Here is a 27623-nt window from a genome sequence, read left to right on the forward strand (position 1 = left end):
TTTGTTGGGGGGAACTGTATTGCTGATGATAATATTTGTCAAAGAACTAGTTACTGAATGGAAGAAACAAATTGGTTTAAAGAAACAAAGAACATAAAAAAATGAGACTAAGTAAGGGAATGAACACAGTGAACATATGGGGAACACAGAAAACATGTGAGAAAAAGTTGATGAATAGAGTGAACATGCAGGGAATATGAACTTATAGAGAATATGAAGACATGATAAGGAACATAGGGAATACAAAGAATGAACACTGAACATGTGAAGAACAAGCTAAGAACATTGAGAACATGAATACTGAGTATAAAAGTTATACAGAGAACATGTAAGGGACTGTAATGAACATGGGGAGAAAATGGTAGAAAAACAGAAAAAATGAGAAAAACAGGTGAAAAAATTTGTACTGAGCTTGCCGTGAACATTTGTAGAACATGGGGCGAACACAGATAACATGGAAAAAATGTGAAGAACACAGCTGAATATAGAGAAAATATGCAAATACAGTATGATTATTGAAGGTTTGGATACGTTGGGGATGAGAAGGTAAGGGAGGGAAAGGGTAAGGTGATTACTCTGATAAAGAGTTAGGCTGGATAGGGACTTGATCGGATATATTTATGTTCGATGATCTAAGACAGAGGAAATGGAGCTTGGCTAATGTCCTGATTAATTTTACTACGTTAGAAGTAAGGTGATCTTAAATCTCAGGTGATTTAGTTGGATAATAAAGAACTTATACAAAATGAGATAAGCGGGGAACTCGGGGTTCAGTTACCGAGTTGAAACTCGGTAACTGAACTGGCTTTTATTTACTATGTCTGAAAATGTAGTTGGGTGTTTAAATCTCAGGGGATTTGGAGTGATAGTAATGAATTTACAGGAGTGAACTTGGACAGAGGACAAGAGCTCGAGTTTTATAATTGTTTATATCATATTTACTATGTCTGAAATACAGAGGGTAAAAATTTCAAGGAAATTGATGGGTTATTTACAAAGATACGAGAGCGAACTAAGGTGGGGATGAGAGCTGGAGCTCGTTAACTGTTTTGATCTTATTTACTACGACAGATATATGACTGTTTAAAATTTCAGGGGGATTGGACTGCTAGTAGCGAAAATGCGGTCTCTGTCAAATTTGGGTCTTCAATTGGACTCTGATTAATTTCGATCATGAACTGGACTCTGAATATTTTGGCACAAAGTGGACTCTGGTGAATTTTCGGTATAAACTGGACTCTGATGAAAATTGGGTAGAAAATGGACTCTGTCAAATTTTTCTCAGATTACAGGAGTCTGACAAATTTTGCTAGAAAACTGGACTCAGACGAATTTCTGTCGTTAATTGGACTCTGATTATTTTTGGGTATAAAATGGACTCTGTCGAATTTTGGTAGATTACAGGACTCTGGTGAAATTTGAGCTTAAACTTAACTCCGAGGAATTTCTGTTGTTAATTGGACTCTGATCCTTTTTGGCCTTTACTGGACTCTGACGAAATTTCGGTATAAAATGGACTCTGAAGAATTTTGCTAACAAAGTGGACTCTGAAGAATTTTGAGCTTAAACTGGTTTCTGACTAATTGTCTGTCTTAAATGCACATAAAACTAAATGTTATGGCTAAGTTGTCTGTTTTCCTTAACAAAACGTCTAAGACAATATTCTCTGAAAATGCTCTTTGAAAAATGTGTGATTGGAAACGGGCAAAGGTTGTCTGTAGAGTTTAACTGGAAATGCGGCGTCCTAAAGGGGATTTTTTCCTGAATTTTTCTTTAAGATTTTCCTACTTATTTTCCTCATAAGAACGCATAACAAACTTCTAAAATCTTAGAAATTATTTTCCTCATAAGAATTCCTTAATTCCAAATCTGTGACTGCCCAAATTCGCCTGAAAACCCTGGCGGTCTACACACGAATTTTGAATTTCTCCCATAAGAAACCTTTAACTCCAAATCGGCCCTTTTCGCCTTGAATTTTCCCCATAAGAAACCTTTAACACCAAATCGGCCCTTTTTTTCCAAAGTTCGGTTATTGAAAACAGGCAAAGGTTGTCCGTAGAGTTTACCTGGAAATGCTGTGACATATTGACCCTTTTTTCTAAAATTTTTATATAAGATTTTCCTACTTATTTTTCTCATAAGAACGCTTAACAACCCTCTAAAATCTCGGAAATTATTTTCCTCATAAGAATTCCCTACTTCCAAATCAGTGACTACCCAAATTTACCTGAAAACCCCTAAGCCATATGGGCCCCTTTTTGCCTTGAATTTTCCCCATAAGAAACCTTTAACTCCAAATCGGCCCCTTTTTCCCCAGAAAAAAAGGGGCCCATACGTCTTACTCACTACTACTCTCGACCAGGCCTCCTTTTTGCTAGACACCCCAGGGAAGAAGCCTGTAGCAGCTGTCTAACTCCCAGGTACCTATTTACTGCTAGGTAACAGGGGCATCAGGGTGAAAGAAACATTTTGTCCATTTGTCTCCGCGTCCACCGGGGATCGAAGCTGGAACCTCAGGACTACGAATCCGAGGCGCTGTCCACCCAGCTGCCAGGCGCCTTCACCCATCTGTTGACATCTCATATTAACCTAGTATTATTAATTAACGAATTGTGTGAAGCAGGATATCTTGATTAGTAATTTGTTTAATTATCACAGAATAAACCCTGAGATTTGATGAACGATGCGTAAAGACATGGCTGGTGTCTTTTAACAGGTGTGACCCCTCTTCATCTGGCAGCTTCCATAGGTCAGAGTGACCTTGTAGAAGTCCTAATCCGCGCCAAAGCAGACATCAACGCCACGAACATCATGGGTTACACACCTTTACATTATGCTGCCCTTGAAGGGATGGCCGAAGTGGCGGACTTGCTGCTGAAGCATGGCGTCGGCGTCAATATTTCAAAACTTGACGGTAAGTACAGTCTTTATAAAATCATTTGGAACAAGGAGGTGACTCGAACCAGCAATCAGGGTTCTCCCAGCAGTTCACCTTACTCCCTGAACCATAACAATATAAATAATGAAGTATAATTTATACAGGGGTAAGATGCGTTACTGAGAGTGGCTGGGTGGCTGAGAACCCAGATCGCTGGTTCGAGTCACCTCTTTAATCCAAACAATTTTTTTAGTGATATATCACATTAGTGTCATTTCTTTGTTTAACAACAGTTATGGTGTCAGAGTAAATTTAACACTTGTATTACACTAACTAACATGCTAGTGAGATACACGGTAAACATATTTGTTATATCACACAATACACCGTCCAATAGGTTATACAAATCTACAGGCAACCTGCAACACACAATTCAAAACATATTAACACAAAATACAAGACATTTTATAACGCTCAGAGGTGAGGAACAAAGAAGAGGAGGACATAAACAATGACCAGTGGGGAGAAACAAAGAAGAGGAGGACATAAACAATGACCAGTGGTGAGAAAATAAGAAGGGGAAGAGGACTTAAACAAAGACCAGTGGTGAGAAACAAAGAATAGAAGGAGGACATAAACAATGACCAGTGGTGAGAAACAAAGAAGAGGAGGAGGACATAAACAGTGACCAGTGGTGTGGAACAAAGAAGAGGAGGACATAAACAATGACCAGTGGTAAAAAAAAGAAAAGGGGAAGAGGACTTAAACAATGACCAGTGGTGAGAAACAAAGAGGAGGAGGGGGACATAAATAATGACCAGTGGTGACGAACAAAGGAGAAGAGGAGGAAATTATAAAAACTTGTGAGTGATGAAGAACAAAGGAGAACGCTAGGCACAATGATGTTATTGTTATCAGCATCTTGGTTAGTAAATCCAGAATATGAAAATTTTCCCACCAAGTTTATTTTCTAAAGGAGAATGAGGTCATTCATGATGCACAGCTGCACCTAACAATGGCAGTGTGCTGTGGTTGACTGCATCATTCTGTGAACATCATCAACAGCATTGTGTTCACTGATATCAGTTTCATACAAGAGCATGACTGTAATAAAGAAAATGTACTGTGTTCAGATATCAGAACAAAGTACATTTTCTTTATTACAGTCATGCTCTTGTATGAAACTATCTTCGCTAAATAATAACAGCTACATATATATTTTTAAAGTTTTAAGTAAGTAAGTAAGTAATTATCAAAAGGCGCCAAAACTGGAAAGACTGTGTAGCACCATCAAAGGTGCAGGATACTAAAGAGTTGTTAAATAACAGAAAGGGTGCCAATACAAGAACCAAATCGCCTAAGGCGAGTGATATCAGTGATATGTGATTCACCAAGGATTATATCGAGGGACAAGTGACCGCAAGGGACAGTCGGGAAGCAAGACGTTTTTCCTGAAAGTCAGGACATTCAACAAGGATATGCACGACCGTAAGAGGGACAATGCAGTTTGGACAATGAGGTGCAGGGCGGCACTCCATTAAGTATACCGTGAGTTAAAGGTGTATGGCCAATACGTAACCTGGCCAGAGCCGTTTCCCACCGCTGGTTACAGTGGTAGGAGGAAGGCCAAGGGCACATGCTATCCCTTAAACGCAAACAGTTTGCTACCAGTAACAGAAAACTAACGACCCCGCAAACGGATACGGATTGAGGAATGAATGACTGGGTACACGTCGGAATATGGAACGCCTTTGCGGGAAATGGGACAATTGCGGATAGCCTCCTTAGAGGCAACGCCAGCATGCTTATTTAAGGACACACCAATATGGCAGAGAATCCATCAATTCAACAGCCAATATTGAATTTCGACTACAACGGGATGGATAGCATTAAATGACTCGTGAGCCACGAGGGCACTGCAAGAGTCAACTACAACTACAAAGGCATGTTGACAGTGAGAAAGCAGTTGACGAAGAGTATTCAAAATTGCATAAAGTTCTGCCGTGAAAATGCTAGTCTCTGGAGGCAGATAACACATATAGGTGTAGTCAGGAAATACAATAGAGTACTCTACACCGTCGGCAGACTTAAACCCATCTGTGAAGATGGAGACGGAGCGGGAGTGTGAAGAAAAGTGTACAAAGAAAATGCGCTTCAGAACTATTTACGGAGTAGCAGCCTTAGCCATGTGGGTCAAGATATTGCAAAACTTTGGAAGTGGGATCCTCCATGGTGACAAGGATGAAACGCCATGAGGAGAAATATTGGCAATACGAACCGAGAGAGAGAATCTTGCAAACGAGACAACTGTTTAGAAGAAGGATTTTTTTTAACCTAGACGTGGTCACACATTTACAATGCTAACCAGAATATATTAATTTTCTTCTGACCTCCATTGGCAGGGTTAGAGATCCGTTAAACATATAGTTCAGTGATTTATTGAACAATCGACCACTAAAGGTGAATATAGTGCTTATAAAATGCTAATCTAACCAACAAACAAAAATACATAAATACACAGATTTACGTTTGCTCTAAATAAACAGTGTTCAATTCAATTTCTTTCTTTATTATGTATCCCATACCCCTCCCGTGGGCGGTGGTGTAAAGGGTTACAGAGGCACATAATCGGTTCGTGAACTGAACCCTCAAGTTCGTTTAGCTAAGCAAATAACAATGTTTTGACGCCAGTTACACAATTATTAATGCTATATATACATGTACACATACTCATACATACTTGTACATATATATTGTGACGGTGTTCCCCCCCCCCCCTTTATATTTCTCCCACGCCAGTTGTAAGAGTCATATCTACTTTACCCGAACGTTCTTTGCCTTCCAGAGAACAATTTGACATATGTGGGAGCATGAGGTGTTCTCGCATAGGAGAGAAATTAACTAAAGAAGAGTGTTTTGGCCAGTGGCTTAGGTCCTTTTGGACGCCAAGATGGCGCTGACTCCTACGTTTTCGCGCCAAAATGTTATGACGTCAGTGGCACCAGATTGGCCAAGAACGGTGACGTGGTACAGGGAGCCAATGAGAAACGCCCCTGGCAAGTGTAACGTCACGAGTGGACGTAGGTCCGGGCCGTGCACCCCGTGGCGCCCGGAGTTAGATACGACACGTCGTCAAGGGCGGACGTGCGATAGGGGGGGTTCCTGTCAGTCTGACAGTATTCGCCCCTCTCCGGTGAATATACACATCACCAGGGGTCTGCGAGCATCCTGTGAGGTCTTCCTGAACTCCGTGAGGCGGACAGAAGAAGGAATTGGCGGTAAACGAGCAACAAGTGCTCCAGTGACAGGTGCTTAGCAAGAATGAAGCCTGGGCAGTGACGTCAGGGACGACTGTATAGTTTTACCAGTCGGGTGATGACGTAGCGGCTGGGCCAGTTCACCGTGAGGAAGGAGAAGAACAAACTAGCTGGGAATACGAACGACTGCAGACATAGTTGTGAGGAGGAGGCGACGGCCAGGAGACCGACTCCAACCCTTCAAGAGGTTGTGGAGGAGCACGGAGCCTGCAGAGAGAAGCAGTAAGGAGAAGACGCGCTTTTTGGGTGTTGGTTGAGGTCCTGGGAAGAGCATCAGTGTGTGTGTGGGGGTGTTCCCTACAGCAAGTCGTGAGCCGGGACCAGGAGCTTCAATTCAACCCTCAACAGAGGACGAGTCCACATCATTTATGGTGGAAGTAGGTAATTCAGTTTTCCCTCCCATTCCCCTTTAGTTAGCGATTAGCCAGAGTATCTTCTATGTCGTGAGCAGGGCTCACCAATGTCTATGTTTCTAGTAAGACACGTTGTGAAGGGAGATGCTATAGAGGTCTCACGAGATATATATATGGTGTGTGATAGCACCTGTGGTTTAATGAAGAGATTACTGTGACGAGGACATTTATATTTACATGTCATTTATATTATAAGTTCGTGTCAGAAGTTATATATACAAATATACAATATAATAGTGTAAGGCTGTGTGCCTAGAGTTACCTCGTTATTATAAATATTGATAAAGTGAACTATATATACTGGAGTTATTAAATAATATATTCATATGTCTAGTGGTTAACTGTGATTATGCCAGTGTTGTGATATACTGTGAATATGAGGGAATAATAGGCGCCTCACGCCAATAGTGTGAGTATAGTGAGGAAGTGAGCAGTGTGAGGAACAGTGAGGAGTGTGAGCGGGCGTGGCATCTCGCGAGTGGCCAAACGTTCGAAAACACTGCATGTGGAGCGTGGGAACGCACGTCAACTGGGAGTGTTGCCATTCCCAGAGTGTTCCAGAATTATGAAGAGGCGGAGAGAAGGCTGCTCATTTATTCCTTTGCCATGTTGTTGATGCAGAGTTATGATTCTTTGATCTTTTAAGTAAACTACAAAACCACCGCCGTGTTTGTGTCAACCCTCAATTACCTTGTTGCTATTGAGACTATCTAAGAGTGAGTGATTTAAACATATACTTACCTGTTACCAAATTGATTAGTATTCCCTGGGGCCACTACTATATTACTACTATTCCACTGAGGTGTTACTGGACACGGTAAACACCAGTTGGCGACCTATAGTGAGCGGTAGAGCCCTCTGTCGGGGCGGGCACATGATCAAGTGAAGTGATCGTGTTCTCACTCGTCTTTAGGCTACGAGGCCGGCCGGAGACAGACTGAGAGACTCTCCTGGTGAACAGTGGCACCGTGAGGATCGAGTGCAGACCCGTGGAGGCTACAGTAAGTAACGTTTATCACTACTAATACTTGGTGGTGACTGGCTAGAGAGAGAGACACCCCGACATTGGCGACCTTGCCAGGATTACGATTACGATTGTGGTGCTTGATAGTGGCCAAAGGTATTAGGTACAGGTAACAGGTATTCACTCATAGTACAAGTATGGAGGACGAGAAGGTAGCAAGGTTTATTGACACCAGGGATGAACAGGTGCTGGAGGATTGCACCAAGGCGTAGCTGCTGTTAATAACTGACCACTTTGGAATCCAGTTGAGTTCCTCCAAAGTGGGAAAAAGGAGGCTTGAGATTGTGGCACAGCTCAAGACCCGAGATGAGGCTTCAAGGTAGGAACGGCTACAGACACCTGCCAGTGCCAGGGAGAATTTAAGCATTGGTGGAAGCAGTAGGGGATCCAGCGGCAGCCAGCGCAGCGTCAAGCTGAGTAGTGTAAAGTGTGACTACGGCGACGCGCACCAGCTGCCCCAGGTGGCACTCTTGAGTGCCATCTGAGCAGGTGAGGCGCGACGTCGTAGTCGCAGCGCGTCGTCGTCGTCACACAGGGTTTTTGGGGATTTTCCCGGAAGTTTTGGCGCGTTTCGGACGCGTGTGAGCGTCCGGTGTTTGGGTATGTGGTCAGGAAAGAGGGGAGGTCATGTTGTTGGGTGCCAGGTAGCGCGCGACGTCGTAGTCGCAGCGCGTCGTCGTCGTCACACAGGGTTTGGGAGGGGAATTTCCCGGATGTTATGACGCGTGGCATCCGGTCAGGCGTCACTTGAGAGAGTGACATGTTGGGGTTGGAAGCTAAGTGGTCGGTATGCAGTCATGTAGGGAGGAAGAGGAGGAGTGTATGTTATGTTGTGAAGGGAGGGGGGAGCCCCAATACCTGAGAGGATATCAATGACGTCCATTAGTTCTCCCCCTACATGGGCAGGAAGTGATGAGGGGAGCGTGAGAGAGCAGGGTCTAAGATTGGAGGGGGAGAAGGAGGGGAAAGGGAGGTAACAGCTGGCAGTGGGTTTGTGTGTGAAAGTAGACATTATTTTTTCTTAAAGAATGACAGTTTTATGTAGCCTCTCTGCTTCCAGAGCGCTAAGGATATGTGGGCTATACCTACCACGTAGCTATGACGAGTGACACCACATGTCCACACGGGTTTCCTCTTCAAAGGCGGAGGTCTAACTGTTGCGAATGTCATCATCAACCTCTAACATAGTCAGTCAGTCATCCCCCCCCTCACCCCCCCCCTCACCCCCCCCCACCCCTCCATCCACATAGCAGGACATACCCACATACCATCACCACCACCACACTGCTGGGAGTGACAGCAATATGGCATACCATACTCTCTCATGACACAGCTCTCACCGGCACATAGCATTGAGTGTGGCAATGTTCTTTCTCAAAGGTGAGCCATGAGCGCAACATACAAATTCCAAAATGCAGTCCTGGGAGTTTGACACACGTTGATTAACAAGCTATCTGATTATTTATACAGCTTCTCTCTCTCTACATTATATGCGGGTTACATAGTGTGTAAAGAATTCTCTCTCTCTCTATGTCTCTCTCTCTCTCTCTGTCTTTCTGTCTCTCTGTCTCTCTCTGTCTCTGTCTCTATCTCTCTCTCTCTCTCTCTCTCTCTCTCTCTCTCTGTCTCTGTCTCTGTCTCTCTCTGTCTCTGTCTCTATCTCTCTCTCTCTCTCTCTCTGTGTCTCTCTGTCTCTCTCTCTCTGTCTCTCTCTCTCTCTCTCTCTCTCTCTCTCTCTCTCTCTCTCTCTCTCTCTCTCTCTCTCTCTCTCTCTCTCTCTCTCTCTCTCTCTCTCTCTCCCTCTCTCTCTCTCTCTCTCTCTCTCTCTCTCTCTCTCTCTCACTCGCTCTCTCTCACCCTCTCTAAAGTCCACCACACAGCACTTCACTTAGTAAACTCAGTCAAAGTCAGTAGGTTAGCGTTTACTAAAAGAGAGAAACATTTCACATCGTCACGGAGACGCGATCTCTACCTACAAATTGTTCTTGTTAACTGTGATCACAACGTCTGCTGGCCAAATAAATATCATTGAAATGTATGCATGTTTACTCAATCTCCATCACCTCTTCGTCCTACATCCATAGCAAGACTTCTGAATGAATGAACCGGCAGCCCCTCTCGCTGCAGTCTCACCTTCGTGATGGTTTGAGGTGTATTGAGATGGAGGATGTAATGGCTCGGCCTTACCCTCTCCCCGTCCACCCCCACTTACCCTTACCCCTACCACCCCCCTCCATGGCCAAACCATCACTGCCCCCATTCCCAGACCGGATGTTATGTTCTAAGCTTTAGTATCACCATTCTTTGCTCAAATAGTATTTTTTTAAGAATATCCAGTCATAAGCTGGTCTTCAATCTTATTATTATAGCAAATCATAATTTGCTGTTCTCTCTCTCTGTCTCTCAGTTTCTCTCTCTCTCTCTCTCTCTCTCTCTCTCTCTCTCTCTCTCCTCTCTCTCTCTCTCTCTCTCTCTCTCTCTCTCTCTCTCTCTCTCTCTCTCTCTCTCTCTATCTCTCTGTCTCTCTGTCTCTCTGTCTCTCTGTCTCTCTGTCTCTCTGTCTCTCTGTATCTCAGTCTCTCAGTCTCTCAGTCTCTCTCTCTCTCCAGATCATTTAGTAGTTGGGGAAAGTAACATCATTTCCTTTCTCCTGCTGCCGCTGTTCACGTATCTTTCTCCATCAAGGCTGTCTCTCTTAAGACCTACGTCATCCAATGTAAACACCAATCGATGAGAATAAGACCGGTGAGTCGATAGTGAAATAGGTCTGGGTTAAGTCTGCTTTTCAGTTCTTGTATCACAGTCAATGTAGAGTAATGGGAAACCAGTCTTTCTACTGCCTACATAAATAGCGTTTGAAAATGTATGCAAGTCTAGACAAACTTCTATAGCCCTTACATTCTAACACAAATAAAATATTAGCACACGATTGCATCGCATTATATCATCATTAAGTAACGTAGAGATCAACTTTCTGGCTGTTGTCCGAATATCATTATTGAAATGTGAACTCATTTAGCCAAACACAATATCTCCATTACATCTCTTAGCATATGAATATTACGGTATACTAGTTTTAACCCTCTATAACACAATGTAACGTAACGTAACGTAACGCAAATCAACTTTCTACAGACCAAATATCGTTTTTTAAATGAAAGTATGACTTAGTCCATCTTCGTTACATCTCTCACCATATAGACATATGGTGTTAGCATAATATGTGAAAAAAATAGTTGATTTCAATTCTTAGCTTGTTCTTCACATGTTCAGTGTTCATTCTTGTATTCCCTATGTTCCTTATCATGTCTTCATATTCTCTATAAGTTCATATTCCCTGCATGTTCACTCTATTCATCAAACTTTTTCTTACATGTTTTCTGTGTTCATTCCATGTTCTACAAATGTTCACAGCATGCTCAGTTCAATTCTTTTCACCTGTTTTTCTCATTTTTTTCTGTTTTCTACCATTTTCCCCGTATGTTCACTATGTTCTTTGTCAGGTTTTCATGTACATCATATGTTCTCTGTATAACTTTTATACTCAATATTCAAGTTCTCAATGTTCTTAGCTTGTTCTTCACATGTTCAGTGTTCATTCTTGTATTCCCTATGTTCCTTATCATGTTTTCATATTCTCTATAAGTTCATACTCCCTGCATGCTCACTCTATTCATCAACTTTTTCTTACATGTTTTCTGCGTTCACCGTATGTTCACTGTGTTCATTCCCCTACTTAACCTCAATTTTTTTTATGTTCTTTGTTTCTTTAAACCAATTTGTTTCTTCCATTCACTAACTAGTTCTTTGTCAAATAATATTATACGGCAATACAGTCCCCTCAACAATTTTAGTCACTCAGTTTTTATTTACAAAACTGTGTCAAAGTAATTCTCGTCGACGTCAGCTTAATAGTTCTACCAACCCGTTCTTAAACAAATCTACACTTTATTCAGTTCCAAATTTACAAAGACAATCATTTTCTTGTAACTTCTTAACTAAAAATCTTTCGCCAATCAACTAAAACATAGTCACTTTCCTCATTTCTCAACTAAACTTATTATCCAATCAACCAAAAATAGTCAAAGGAATCTTTCCAACCCTGTTCATAACTAAACTTATTCCCTAGTCATCAAAAAAATATCCATGTTCTTCATGTTTCATTGTCATTTCATAACTAAAATTATCCATCAATCAACAGAAAAAGTCATATTCATCATCATTGTTCCTAACTAAAATTATGTTTTGTCAAGTAAGAAAAATAACCAAAGATATCTTTCATCGCTGTTCTTAATGGACATTATACTTTGGGGAGCACAAAATAGTCTCCCTCGTCATGTTTGTCTTTTTCCTTAACTACAAGTATTCATCAGTCAAATAAAAATAGTTACTTCATCATGTTTCCCTGTCATTTCTTAACTGAAATATCACTTCTCTCATCTGAAATAGTCATGTATAACCTCTTTCCATCACTGTTCTTAACTAAAGTAGCCTTTCACTTTGCTAAAATAGTCATATTCATCATTGTTCCTAACTAAAATTATATGTCGTTAAGTAAGAAATATAGTCAAAGACACTCTTCAAGACATCAAGGACTTACTCAAAGACATCAAAGTTACTCTTGTTCTCAGAAGTCATTCTCAAAGTCATCACCGATTTTCTCAGTCACCAAAGTTATTCTCTGAGTTAACAAAATACTACTCATGTTCTCAAAAGACATTCTCAAAGTCAACAAAGTTATTCAAAGAGCTAACAAAAGTTATTCTCGGAGTCACCTTCGTTCTTCAGAGAAACTTTCCAAAACATCTTTGTTCATCAAAGTTATTCTCGGAGTCATCAAGGTAATCTCTAACTCACTTTGGTCATTAAAGTTAATTTCTATGTTATAAAAGTTTGTCTCAGAGACATCTAAGTTAATCTTAGAGTTATCAAATGTATCTCTAACTCACTTTTGTTCATCAAAGTTGATCTCAGAGTTAACAAAGGTAATCTCTAACTCACTCTCGTTCATCAAAGTTGTTTCAAAGTCATCAAAGTTAATCTCAGAGTTATCCAAAGATATTCTCATGTCCACAAAGTTATTCCAAGAGACGTCAAAGTCAATCTCAGACATCTTCGTTCATAAAAGTTATTCTCAGAGACAACTAAAGTTATTCTCTAAGAGCTATCAAAAGTTATTCTCAGTCAAGATATGTTATTCTCTAAGTAACCTTCCGTTCATCAAAGACATTCTCTAAGCTCTCAAAGTTATTCTCTAAGACAACAAAGTCATTCTCAGTCATCAAAAGTTATTCTCAGACTCACCTTCGTTATTCAAAGAAGCCTTCTGAGACATCCTCGTTCAACAAAACTAACCTCAGAGCCATCAAAAAGTTAAATACAGTCATCAAAGTTATTCTCTAAGTAACTTTTCGTTCATCAGAGAAGCTTTCTAAGACATCTTTGTTCATCAAAGTTGATCTCTAAGACATCAATGTTGTTCTCTAAATCATAAAAGTTAATCTCTAAGACATCAATGTTGTTCTCTAAATCATAAAAGTTAATCTCTAAGGCACCTTCGTCTACTAGAGAAACTTTCCAATCCATCTTCGTTGATCAAAGTTATTCTCAGAATCATCAAAGAGATCTCTAATTCACCTTCGTTCTCCAAAAAGTTGTTCTCTAAGACACATTCGTTCATCAAAGAAACTCTCCGTCCATCATGTTATTCTTCAAGACATCTTCAGTCATAAAATTTCTCTCCAAAATGTAACTAGTTCAGCTTTTCATACCATACCGGCGCTTCTGTTAAAATATATTTTCTTAGTCACTTTACCCTAAAACTGTTCTCAGAACTACACTGCCCAAATCCTACGTAACCTATCCTCTCCACCCAATGTTGCTTAGTTAGCGTAACGTTCCTAAACCTGACTTTACCTATCCTAACTTAATTTACCTTACCTTTACCTATCGTACCTAACTTAACCTGCATAACCTAACTTTACCTATCCTAACAGGACTTACCTTACATTACCTATCTTACTTAACTTAACCTGCACAACCTAACTTACATAACTTATCTTACCTATCCTAAAGTAACCTAACTTGCTTTACCTAACTTAATCTACATTCCCAAACTGCTGTATCCTAACTTATCTAGTCCAAACCAGCCATGATCTAACTTACATAATTGTTCCTGCTTGTCTTTTGTGTTTCGTCAATCATTGTCTCATATTCATTTACTCATTTCAAGGGTTAATTTCTCAAATGGGCAATTTTGCATTTCAAGTGTTATTTGTTTAAGATTGGGAGTTTAACCATTTCAAAGATTTTTGTTATATATGGGAATTTACTCGTTTCAAGGGCAAATTTCTCAAATGGCCATTTTTGCAGATCAAGGGTTATTTGTTAAAGTTCATCAAGTTGCTCATAAGTTGTATTTATTATGTTTGTTATTATTTATTTATTCGTATTCCCCAACCCCTTAACCTAACCTTATAGATGTAGTTTATTGTGTTTTTGACGGATTTGTTGAATATATTATCCTTTTCCTAACCTTTCAGATGTAGTTTATTGTGTTTTTTGACGTATTTGTTGAATATATTATCCTTTTCCTAACCTTTCAGATGTAGTTTTGTTTCTCCTTTGTATATTTTTACCCAAACCCACCATCCCACTTAACCTTCTTTCCTTCTTTTACTTTGTTTTCACATATAAGTTCATTCTTTATCTTAGTAATAATAAAAATTACAATAGTAAAGAATCAGATCTACTAAGAAAAACAAGAGAGCAAGTGAGTGAGAGCATGAAACGAGGAGAAAAGAGTAAGAGAGAGGGGGGAGGAAGAGCATGGGAGCACAAGACTTGAATTTGAGAAAGAAGAGAGCATTTGAGCAAATGAGTGAGAGAGAGGGGGAGGAAGAGAGAGAATAAGGGAGAGAGATAGGTCCCATGCTCTTCCTCCCCCCTCTCTCTTACTCTTTTCTCCTCGTGTCATGCTCTCACTCACTTGCTCTCTTGTTTTTCTTAGTAGATCTGATTATTTACTATTGTAATTTTTATTATTACTAAGATAAAGAATGAACTTATATGTGAAAACAAAGTAAAAGAAGGAAAGAAGGTTAAGTGGGATGGTGGGTTTGGGTAAAAATATACAAAGGAGAAACAAAACTACATCTGTAAGGTTAGGAAAAGGATAATATATTCAACAAATACGTCAAAAAACACAATAAACTACACCTGAAAGGTTAGGAAAAGGATAATATATTCAACAAATACGTCAAAAAACACAATAAACTACATCTGAAAGGTTAGGAAAAGGATAATATATTCAACAAATACGTCAAAAAACACAATAAACTACATCTGAAAGGTTAGGAAAAGGATAATATATTCAACAAATCCGTCAAAAACACAATAAACTACATCTATAAGGTTAGGTTAAGGGGTTGGGGAATACGAATAAATAAATAATAACAAACATAATAAATACAACTTATGAGCAACTTGATGAACTTTAACAAATAACCCTTGATCTGCAAAAAATGGCCATTTGAGAAATTTGCCCTTGAAACGAGTAAATTCCCATATATAACAAAAATCTTTGAAATGGTTAAACTCCCAATCTTAAACAAATAACACTTGAAATGCAAAATTGCCCATTTGAGAAATTAACCCTTGAAATGAGTAAATGAATATGAGACAATGATTGACGAAACACAAAAGACAAGCAGGAACAATTATGTAAGTTAGATCATGGCTGGTTTGGACTAGATAAGTTAGGATACAGCAGTTTGGGAATGTAGATTAAGTTAGGTAAAGCAAGTTAGGTTACTTTAGGATAGGTAAGATAAGTTATGTAAGTTAGGTTGTGCAGGTTAAGTTAAGTAAGATAGGTAATGTAAGGTAAGTCCTGTTAGGATAGGTAAAGTTAGGTTATGCAGGTTAAGTTAGGTACGATAGGTAAAGGTAAGGTAAATTAAGTTAGGATAGGTAAAGTCAGGTTTAGGAACGTTACGCTAACTAAGCAACATTGGGTGGAGAGGATAGGTTACGTAGGATTTGGGCAGTGTAGTTCTGAGAACAGTTTTAGGGTAAAGTGACTAAGAAAATATATTTTAACAGAAGCGCCGGTATGGTATGAAAAGCTGAACTAGTTACATTTTGGAGAGAAATTTTGTGACTGAAGATGTCGTGAAGAATAACATGATGGACGGAGAGTTTCTTTGATGAACGAATGTGTCTTAGAGAACAACTTTTTGGTGAACGAAGGTGAATTAGAGATCTCTTTGATGATTCTGAGAATAACTTTGATCAACGAAGATGGATTGGAAAGTTTCTCTAGTAGACGAAGGTGCCTTAGAGATTAACTTTTATGATTTAGAGAACAACATTGATGTCTTAGAGATTAACTTTTATGATTTAGAGAACAACATTGATGTCTTAGAGATCAACTTTGATGAACAAAGATGTCTTAGAAAGCTTCTCTGATGAACAACTTTTTGGTGAACGAAGGTGAATTAGAGATCTCTTTGATGATTCTGAGAATAACTTTGATCAACGAAGATGGATTGGAAAGTTTCTCTAGTAGACGAAGGTGCCTTAGAGATTAACTTTTATGATTTAGAGAACAACATTGATGTCTTAGAGATTAACTTTTATGATTTAGAGAACAACATTGATGTCTTAGAGATCAACTTTGATGAACAAAGATGTCTTAGGAAGCTTCTCTGATGAACGAAAAGTTACTTAGAGAATAACTTTGATGACTGTATTTAACTTTTTGATGGCTCTGAGGTTAGTTTTGTTGAACGAGGATGTCTCAGAAGGCTTCTTTGAATAACGAAGGTGAGTCTGAGAATAACTTTTGATGACTGAGAATGACTTTGTTGTCTTAGAGAATAACTTTGAGAGCTTAGAGAATGTCTTTGATGAACGGAAGGTTACTTAGAGAATAACATATCTTGACTGAGAATAACTTTTGATAGCTCTTAGAGAATAACTTTAGTTGTCTCTGAGAATAACTTTTATGAACGAAGATGTCTGAGATTGACTTTGACGTCTCTTGGAATAACTTTGTGGACATGAGAATATCTTTGGATAACTCTGAGATTAACTTTGATGACTTTGAAACAACTTTGATGAACGAGAGTGAGTTAGAGATTACCTTTGTTAACTCTGAGATCAACTTTGATGAACAAAAGTGAGTTAGAGATACATTTGATAACTCTAAGATTAACTTAGATGTCTCTGAGACAAACTTTTATAACATAGAAATTAACTTTAATGACCAAAGTGAGTTAGAGATTACCTTGATGACTCCGAGAATAACTTTGATGAACAAAGATGTTTTGGAAAGTTTCTCTGAAGAACGAAGGTGACTCCGAGAATAACTTTTGTTAGCTCTTTGAATAACTTTGTTGACTTTGAGAATGTCTTTTGAGAACATGAGTAGTATTTTGTTAACTCAGAGAATAACTTTGGTGACTCTGAGAAAATCGGTGATGACTTTGAGAATGACTTCTGAGAACAAGAGTAACTTTGATGTCTTTGAGTAAGTCCTTGATGTCTTGAAGAGTGTCTTTGACTATATTTCTTACTTAACGACATATAATTTTAGTTAGGAACAATGATGAATATGACTATTTTAGCAAAGTGAAAGGCTACTTTAGTTAAGAACAGTGATGGAAAGAGGTTATACATGACTATTTCAGATGAGAGAAGTGATATTTCAGTTAAGAAATGACAGGGAAACATGATGAAGTAACTATTTTTATTTGACTGATGAATACTTGTAGTTAAGGAAAAAGACAAACATGACGAGGGAGACTATTTTGTGCTCCCCAAAGTATAATGTCCGTTAAGAACAGCGATGAAAGATATCTTTGGTTATTTTTCTTACTTGACAAAACATAATTTTAGTTAGGAACAATGATGATGAATATGACTTTTTCTGTTGATTGATGGATAATTTTAGTTATGAAATGACAATGAAACATGAAGAACATGGATATTTTTCTGATGACTAGGGAATAAGTTTAGTTATGAACAGGGTTGGAAAGATTCCTTTGACTATTTTTGGTTGATTGGATAATAAGTTTAGTTGAGAAATGAGGAAAGTGACTATGTTTTAGTTGATTGGCGAAAGATTTTTAGTTAAGAAGTTACAAGAAAATGATTGTCTTTGTAAATTTGGAACTGAATAAAGTGTAGATTTGTTTAAGAACGGGTTGGTAGAACTATTAAGCTGACGACGACGAGAATTACTTTGACACAGTTTTGTAAATAAAAACTGAGTGACTAAAATTGTTGAGGGGACTGTATTGCCGTATAATATTATTTGACAAAGAACTAGTTAGTGAATGGAAGAAACAAATTGGTTTAAAGAAACAAAGAACATAAAAAAAATTGAGGTTAAGTAGGGGAATGAACACAGTGAACATACGGTGAACGCAGAAAACATGTAAGAAAAAGTTGATGAATAGAGTGAGCATGCAGGGAGTATGAACTTATAGAGAATATGAAAACATGATAAGGAACATAGGGAATACAAGAATGAACACTGAACATGTGAAGAACAAGCTAAGAACATTGAGAACATGAATATTGAGTATAAAAGTTATACAGAGAACATATGATGTACATGAAAACCTGACAAAGAACATAGTGAACATACGGGGAAAATGGTAGAAAACAGAAAAAAATGAGAAAAACAGGCGAAAAGAATTGAACTGAGTATGCTGTGAACATTTGTAGAACATGGAATGAACACAGAAAACATGTAAGAAAAAGTTGATGAATAGAGTGAACATGCAGGGAATATGAACTTATAGAGAATATGAAGACATGATAAGGAACATAGGGAATACAAGAATGAACACTGAACATGTGAAGAACAAGCTAAGAATTGAAATCAACTATTTTTTTCACATATTATGCTAACACCATATGTCTATATGGTGAGAGATGTAACGAAGATGGACTAAGTCATACTTTCATTTAAAAACGATATTTGGTCTGTAGAAAGTTGATTTGCGTTACGTTACGTTACGTTACATTGTGTTATAGAGGGTTAAAACTGGTATACCGTAATATTCATATGCTAAGAGATGTAATGGAGATATTGTGTTTGGCTAAATGAGTTCACATTTCAATAATGATATTCGGACAACAGCCAGAAAGTTGATCTCTACGTTACTTAATGATGATATAATGCGATGCAATCGTGTGCTAATATTTTATTTGTGTTAGAATGTAAGGGCTATAGGAGTTTGTCTAGACTTGCATACATTTTCAAACGCTATTTATGTAGGCAGTAGAAAGACTGGTTTCCCATTACGCTACATTGACTGTGATACAAGAACTGAAAAACAGACTTAACCCAGACCTATTTCACTATCGACTCACCGGTCTTATTCTCATCGATTGGTGTTTACATTGGATGACGTAGGTCTTAAGAGAGACAGCCTTGATGGAGAAAGATACGTGAACAGCGGCAGCAGGAGAAAGGAAATGATGTTACTTTCCCCAACTACTAAATGATCTGGAGAGAGAGAGAGACTGAGAGACTGAGAGACTGAGAGACAGAGAGACAGAGAGACAGAGAGAAAGAGAGACAGAGAGATAGAGAGAGAGAGAGAGAGAGAGGAGAGAGAGAGAGAGAGAGAGAGAGAGAGAGAGAGAGAGAGAGAGAGAGAGAGAGAGAGAGAGAGAGAGAGAGAGAGAGAGACTGAGAGACAGAGAGAGAGAACAGCAAATTATGATTTGCTATAATAATAAGATTGAAGACCAGCTTTTGACTGGATATTCTTAAAAAAATACTATTTGAGCAAAGAATGGTGATACTAAAGCTTAGAACATAACATCCGGTCTGGGAATGGGGGCAGTGATGGTTTGGCCATGGAGGGGGGTGGTAGGGGTAAGGGTAAGTGGGGGTGGACGGGGAGAGGGTAAGGCCGAGCCATTACATCCTCCATCTCAATACACCTCAAACCATCACGAAGGTGAGACTGCAGCGAGAGGGGCTGCCGGTTCATTTATTCAGAAGTCTTGCTATGGATGTAGGACGAAGAGGTGATGGAGATTGAGTAAACATGCATACATTTCAATGATATTTATTTGGCCAGCAGACGTTGTGATCACAGTTAACAAGAACAATTTGTAGGTAGAGATAGCGTCTCCGTGACGATGTGAAATGTTTCTCTCTTTTAGTAAACGCTAACCTACTGACTTTGACTGAGTTTACTAAGTGAAGTGCTGTGTGGTGGACTTTAGAGAGGGCGAGAGAGAGCGAGTGAGAGAGAGAGAGAGAGAGAGAGAGAGAGAGAGAGAGAGAGAGAGAGAGAGAGAGAGAGAGAGAGAGAGAGAGAGAGGAGAGAGAGAGAGAGAGAGAGAGAGACAGAGACAGAGAGAGAGAGACAGAGAGACAGAGAGAGAGACATAGAGAGAGAGACAGAGAGAGACAGAGAGAGAGAGACAGAGAGCCATAGAGAGAGAGAGAGAGACAGAGAGTGACAGAGACACAGAGAGAGAGAGAGAGAGAGAGAGAGATAGAGACAGAGACAGAGAGAGACAGAGACAGAGAGAGAGAGAGAGAGAGAGAGAGAGAGAGAGAGAGAGAGAGAGAGAGAGAGAGAGAGAGAGAGAGAGAGAGAGAGAGAGAGAGATAGAGACAGAGACAGAGAGAGACAGAGAGCCAGAAAGACACAGAGAGAGCCAGAAAGACACAGAGAGAGAGAGAGACTTAGAGAGAGAGAGAGAGTTCTTGACACACTATGTAACCCGCATATAATGTAGAGAGAGAGAAGCTGTATAAATAATCAGATAGCTTGTTAATCAACGTGTGTCAAACTCCCAGGACTGCATTTTGGAATTTGTATGTTGCGCTCATGGCTCACCTTTGAGAAAGAACATTGCCACACTCAATGTTATGTGCCGGTGAGAGCTGTGTCATGAGAGAGTATGGTATGCCATATTGCTGTCACTCCCAGCAGTGTGGTGGTGGTGATGGTATGTGGGTATGTCCTGCTATGTGGATGGAGGGGTGGGGGGGGTGAGGGGGGGGATGACTGACTGACTATGTTAGAGGTTGATGATGACATTCGCAACAGTTAGACCTCCGCCTTTGAAGAGGAAACCCGTGTGGACATGTGGTGTCACTCGTCATAGCTACGTGGTAGGTATAGCCCACATATCCTTAGCGCTCTGGAAGCAGAGAGGCTACATAAAACTGTCATTCTTTAAGAAAAAATAATGTCTACTTTCACACACAAACCCACTGCCAGCTGTTACCTCCCTTTCCCCTCCTTCTCCCCCTCCAATCTTAGACCCTGCTCTCTCACGCTCCCCTCATCACTTCCTGCCCATGTAGGGGGAGAACTAATGGACGTCATTGATATCCTCTCAGGTATTGGGGCTCCCCCCTCTTTTCACAACATAACATACACTCCTCCTCTTCCTCCCTACATGACTGCATACCGACCACTTAGCTTCCAACCCCAACATGTCACTCTCTCAAGTGACGCCTGACCGGATGCCACGCGTCATAACATCCGGGAAATTCCCCTCCCAAACCCTGTGTGACGACGACGACGCGCTGCGAATACGACGTCGCGCGCCACCTGGCACCCAACAACATGACCTCCCCTCTTTCCTGACCACATACCCAAACACCGGACGCTCAAACGCGTCCGAAACGCGCCAAAACTTCCGGGAAAATCCCCAAAAACCCTGTGTGACGACGAGGACGCGCTGCGACTACGACGTCGCGCCTCACCTGCTCAGATGGCACTCAAGAGTGCCACCTGGGGCAGCTGGTGCGCGTCGCCGTAGTCACACTTTACACTACTAAGCTGGAGATGATGAAGCTGCAGCTGGAGGCACAGCTGCGCAGGGAAGAGCGTCAGCAGGAAGCACATCTGAAGCGTGAAGAACGAGAAGCACAGCTGAAGCGTGAAGAACGAGAAACATAGCTGAGATGGGAGGAGCACGAGCTGGAAGCCAAACTGAAGCAGCAAGAGATTGAAGCCAACAGAGAGGTTGAGCTGAAGCAGGCTGAACTAGGGCTAGCCCCACCCGCACCCCCACAGCAGGAGGACCGCCAGGTATGAGAGCGCAATTTACCGGTCTTTGTGCCTAATGAAGCTGAGGGCTTCTTTGACCATTTCGAGAGGGTAGCTACCTTGAAGTGGCCAAGAGCAGAGTGGCTGGAGCTGGTCCAGGGTAGGCTCACAGGTGAAGCTCGCGAGGCTTACAACATGCTTGACCTCGAGTAATGCACCAATTATGATGCAGTGAAGAGAGCGGTGCATCACTCGTTTAAGCTAACTCCAGAGTGTTACAGGAAAAAGTTCCGAGAATGTACCCATTCGCCAGGTAAATCGTATGCAGAGACGGCGAGGGACATGGAAAGAAGATTTCTGAAGTGGTTGAAAGCTGAAGGAGCTAAGTGAGCTGAGGACATCAAACAGCTAATGGTCATGGAAAAACTTATGTCCGTGCTCTCTCCTGAGATCAGGATTAGAGTCAAGGAGGCGGACATAAAAGACCTGAGGGGTGCTGCTTACAAAGCCGACATGTTGGAGGAAGCCTTGCGACCATGCAGAGAGGGACCGCACAGGCTGCCGGTGTACTCTGGCTATGGGAGTGGTTTTAGGAAGACGGATAGATGGAGGACAGGAACGAGTTCTCCCAAGTCCCACCTCTCGAGTGGAGAGGGTAGGGGACTGAAAAGTTCTGTGGAACCAGTCAAGAAGCCCCAAGCTGAGAGTGCCGGATCTGTTGTTGTGCCGAGGGACGCTACGAGGGAGACGACGGAAGGCACAAGAAAGACCCACGGAGCGACGGTCTCTGGAGGCGTTGCCAGGGTGAGCGGTGGTGGAAGGTCACCGCCAAGAAGGGTCCGCTGCTACAACTGTGGAGGATATGGACATTTCGCGCGGGATTGCAAATGCCCTAAGCAGCGTGGGAACGTTGCTTTCATTAGGATGGAGGTCCAAGTGGCCGAGAACGTGCGGGGTGAGTCTGTACCAAGTGTGGAGAAGAAAATTCACCCCGTTCGTGTGTGAGGGGACGGTAAGGATGGGGGAGGCAGACCCCGTTCCTGTGAAGATATTGAAGGACACCGGGGCTGATTTTACCCAGGTGAGTAGAACCCTGTTCCCTGAGGGTTATGAGAATACCAGTGTGGGGGTGGCTGTTGTGACCACTGTGGGTGGCCCAGTGAGGATGCCCCTGCACAAGGTAACATTGGATTCTGATTATGGCTGTCAGACCCTAGTGGTAGGGGTCTGCGCCTCAATGCCCAAGATGGAGGCGCAAGTCATCCATGGGAATGACGCCTGTGGAGGATGTGTCCTCCCTAACCTCGTGAAGGGCGAGGAGTGCTTGGAGCACTACAGAGAGAAAGGCGGAGAAAGACGCCTGTGAGAATGGAAAGGGAATCGCTGAGGTGGCGTTCCCTGTATGCGCTGTGATCCCAAGGGGGTGCAACGAGCACGGAGTGAGTGGATCTGATGGGGCTGAAGAAGAGACGTCTGACAACCTGGGGGTCGATCACCTCTTCGTGGAACTCGGAGAACAGGTGGAGGGCGAAGGCAACCCGGATAGTGGGCTACAGGTGACCCTCGCCAGTTCTCTTGGGGTGGGCCGCGCTCGTCTGGGGGAGTTACAGCAGGTGGAGTTCCCAGAGTTGATTCGGGAGGCCAAAGGAGGACGTGCTGGCCCTGAGAGAGCCACACATTTTTATCTGCAAGATGGGATGCTGATGAGACAATGGAGGCCTGTGAGAATGGAGGTCAGAGAGGAATCACTAGGTATGAGGCACCAGGTAGTGTTGCCGGCCCAGTGCAGAGCGGCAGTGCTGGATCTGTCGCACTCTGTGGATTCTGCAGGTCACCTGGGAGTGACCAAGACTCTACGCAAGATCAGGGACCATTTCTACTGGCCGGGTATTGACGCCGATGTGAGGCGTCACTGTAAGACCTCACAGATCTACTGTCCACTCCTGCAATAACCGTTCCTACAGCTACTGAGGAGGAAGCAGCCCCGGAACCAACGCCTTCACACCCGATGACATCTGTTGCAGTTCCACCCACCGTGCCTGCAGCTGCACATCTGCCGCCGTGCCTCCTTCTGCTGCACGAGCTGCTACTACTCAACCTTCAATGATCACCGCCTCTGTTTTCGATTCATCCGATTTGTCAGACGAAAAAGTATCAGTTGGAGCACCATCCCCTCCTCAGCGGAAGCGCAAATACAGACCTGACGATTTCCTTCTGGACACTACACCTACAACCTCGAACGACAACACTGCAATGTCAACACGAAGTAAGACTACCACGAAGCCCAAGAAGACCAACCATCATAACTTGATGAGAAATGCCAGAAGGAAGAAGAAAGAAGAGCTCCAATGTCAGAAGAACAGTGACTGAAGACCCAAGAATAAAGTAACACCAACAACTACCACCAACTGCCAGCTGCCTGAGAACCGAGCCCCTGTGCGACGCCCATGAATGCAAATGGACAAACTGAGCTGCATACAGTTTTCGTCATACATACAAGTTGTACTCCCTCCTCCGAACTGTATTCTGTTCCCTGCTCAAGTTTTCTGCATCCTCGCCCCAGCCTTCCATCCAATGCTTACCTGACCTAAGGTTTTGGATTCAATTCGAATCTTATATAAAAAACAACCTAGTTTCCGTTAAATGACCTATTATATTTGTAATCTTTAATTGTCTTGTTGAAGTTAAATTGACAAATTCCCACTGCTCACTCTTTTAGCTACAATTATAAAATGAAAATAGATTTAGCTGAGGATTTCATCAATGTTCACCTTGTATAAACATGACAGGTAACATCTTGTGGGTCTTCACTAGGTAATGAAAGCAAATTCATATTAGAGAGAAGATCATTTTGCTAACTATTAGAAGACTTTGGAGTTGAAATAAATCATTAAGACTATCATTTGTGGTATCTGTTCACAGGTAAGACAGCCCTTCACCTTGCAGCCTCTAAGGGTTACGTCCCCCTGGTGGAACTCCTCACTCTAGCTGGAGCAGATGTCAACGCCAAAGCTGATGGGGGTTACACTCCTTTACATTTTGCTGCCTTTGAAGGAAAAATTCATGTGTTAGAATCACTGTTGACGTATAACGTTGATCCCAACGTTCGCAGTAATGAGAGTAAGAACCATGTTACACTTCATACACAACTAATTGTGTCATATAAAAACGTTTTTTCTCAAATAATTTTCTCATTATATATATATATATATATATATATATATATATATATATATATATATATATATATATATATATATATATATATATATAAATATATATATATATATATATATTATATATATATTATATATATAATATATATATATATTGTGACGATAATCTCCTTCAAGAGATTGAGCCTGCTCTTCCCTCCAAAATTACGTCTTCACAATTATATAAAAAGACTATGGAAGAAATGTCCAACAACACCAGCACCAGCAAGGCTTGCCAGGGTGAGCAGAACGTATGCAACCAGCCACCTGTTCGAACTCCAACCACCAAACTACCCGTTGATCGCTACGGCTCCGCTGATTGGTCGCCGGTCTGGCTGCACCTGCACTCGCCCCCAATACTACCTGATGTCTGGGGTCGCCCCAACATCAGTCCTCAGAATGTTCCGTGCTTTCGTAGCCAGCACTCCTCCCAGCTAGACGTTAGCGTGTACTGAGAGAGGTGGTGGCTTTAAGCCAATATTCCAGCACCTCCCACTTAACTTTTGTGTTGCACTTCTTATTATTTTGCCTTAACGTAACTTTCATTGTGTCATTTAAGTATTCTTATTATTTTGATTCATTGATTTTATTATACATATTTGTTTGTCCATATTTTCATGTTTTGATTTATTTAACGTAATTAAAATTTCATTGTTAAAGTTTACTTGTGTTTTGTGTGTCTTCTCCTTACCTTACCACAGACGAAGTTCCAGTTTTCTATTTTTTTTATAACTATGTGACGAGGCCATACCCCTAGCCTTAAACAGCCGAACACCAACGCGTTACCGTCACAAGTTATATGGGGGCCTGTCCTAGGAGCTTCACTCAGGTACTGGTGCCAAGTGGTAATTTATGGTAAGCGTATTTAACTTTGTTAACGTAGCTTTACTATTTTTCATTCAATTTCATTTTTTATAAGGTGCGGTGTATTGTGCATTACGAGAGTAACATATAGTGAAGGTGAGACAACTTTGGATTACGTGGTGACTGTAGGCCTCAGTCATACTCTTAATTGGTCATCTCTCCCTCCTTGTTATTACTCGTGTTTACCATCTATGTCCCTTGAATATTTCTCATTCTGACAGATCATCATATTGGTACCCTGGTACTGTGGTCTGCCCCGGGTCAAGAGTACCCAATCTTCTGCAATCTGACTGTAGGAGGACAAAGAGGGCCATAGTTCCTCTAGCTCGAACTTTAGTTGCTGAATTGGGACCTCAGCAGCAGTTCTCGTCACCAGTTGACACCTCGCACCCCTACACGTCAGTCAGAGATGATGATACATACAACGGTAGGGAATTAGCTTATTTTTTCAGAGCACAAAAGTTTCGCTAATTCTGTAAGTATCATATTAAATTCAGTGGGAAAAAACTTGCTTTATGTCCTTTAGAGACTTGGCAAGGTATGCCTACATCCTTGGACTACCAATTTTACTTTTGAAGCATTTAACTGTTTCATTTGTGTTCGAAACTCTGTTTCATTTGTTAGTAGGATTTTCTTGCCCTTATCCTCTTACATGAGTACCGGGTACAAGATTTCCTGCGCCCTTGATTTAATTTAATCATTTAATATCTTTCACTTAACGTTAATTGTTAAAGATCACACAGGATAGGTGCCAGTTGCCACGTTGTCCTGTTTCTGACATTTCATTATTGAACATTCGTGTACCTTTATTTGCTAATTTCACCATGTTTCGTCTCCAAACTTTCCGTGCAAATCCAGCAGGTGAAATAGGAACTTTAAGTCGTGCCAAGAGGACTGAACTACAAACTCTTGCACATGAGTATCAACTAGAAGTTCCCTATCAAGCCAACAAAAATGACCTACACAACCTGTTGCTGGATTACTATTTAGAGCAAGGTAAGATAGACTCTGAAACTCATGAAACTTACTATATTGCAGATAAACCTGACTTGGCAACGCTGAAACTCAAACTAGAACTGGCAAAGATTGAAGAACGAACAGCTGCTATACGAAGAGAAGAACAAGAACGCGAGGCTGCCTTGAGGAGAGAAGAACACGAACGTGGACTCGCCCTCCACGAACGTGAGGTCGCCTTGCTCCATGAACGTGAGAGAGTACAGCTTGAAACAAAACAACGCGAGTTGGAAATACAACGCGAACATGACAAGCAACAAGCAACTCTAGCTCTAGAGTGTCGTCAACGTGAAATCGCCTTGGAAACTTCCCACTTCACTCAACGCCAGCAAGCTACTGCCAATCTTCCCGTCAGTTTTAATATATCACATGCAAGTAAGTTAATGCCATCCTTTGTAGAAGCAGAAGTTGATGTTTTTTTCACCACCTTTGAAACCCTTGCTAATCAACTCAATTGGCCTGTCAACCAATGGGCCACACTTCTCAGAGTCCATCTTACAGGTAGAGCTGCAGTCACACTCAGTACTTTGGCGTCTGAGAATGACTACTACACTCTGAAACAAGCAGTGTTGGACGCCTACCTCCTCTCTACTGAAAGTTATAGAAGGAAATTCCGTGACCACCTGAAGGCAAGTACCACTACCTTCCTCGAGTTTGCTAACACGAAACGGAGGTATTTCATGAAATGGCTGGAAGCAGCACATGTCTCTACTTTTACAGAACTCGTCAACCTGATGCTTGTTGAAGAATTCTTGAGACGTGTGCCGCCTCCTGTCCGCCTCTACTTAGCAGATAAAGAAGAAACCGACTACCTGAAGTGTGCTAAGTCGGCTGACACTTACAGCCTCATCCACCGGCT

General features: G+C 41.3%; 1 protein-coding gene across 1 annotated transcript in view; it reads left to right on the plus strand.

The window, feature by feature from the left end:
* Positions 1–2720: 2720 nt before the first annotated feature.
* LOC138370867 (serine/threonine-protein phosphatase 6 regulatory ankyrin repeat subunit B-like) overlaps positions 2721–27623 on the plus strand; it is a 118066-nt gene continuing 93163 nt past the window's right edge. The window contains exons 1-2 of the mRNA XM_069335476.1: positions 2721–2914; positions 24594–24791. Of these exons, the coding sequence (XP_069191577.1) occupies positions 2812–2914; positions 24594–24791 (301 nt within the window). The 5' untranslated portion in view covers positions 2721–2811. The remainder of the gene's footprint in view (positions 2915–24593; positions 24792–27623) is intronic.

Source organism: Procambarus clarkii, chromosome 33, assembly GCF_040958095.1.
Source record: "Procambarus clarkii isolate CNS0578487 chromosome 33, FALCON_Pclarkii_2.0, whole genome shotgun sequence".
NCBI classification, from domain to species: Eukaryota; Metazoa; Arthropoda; class Malacostraca; order Decapoda; family Cambaridae; genus Procambarus; species Procambarus clarkii.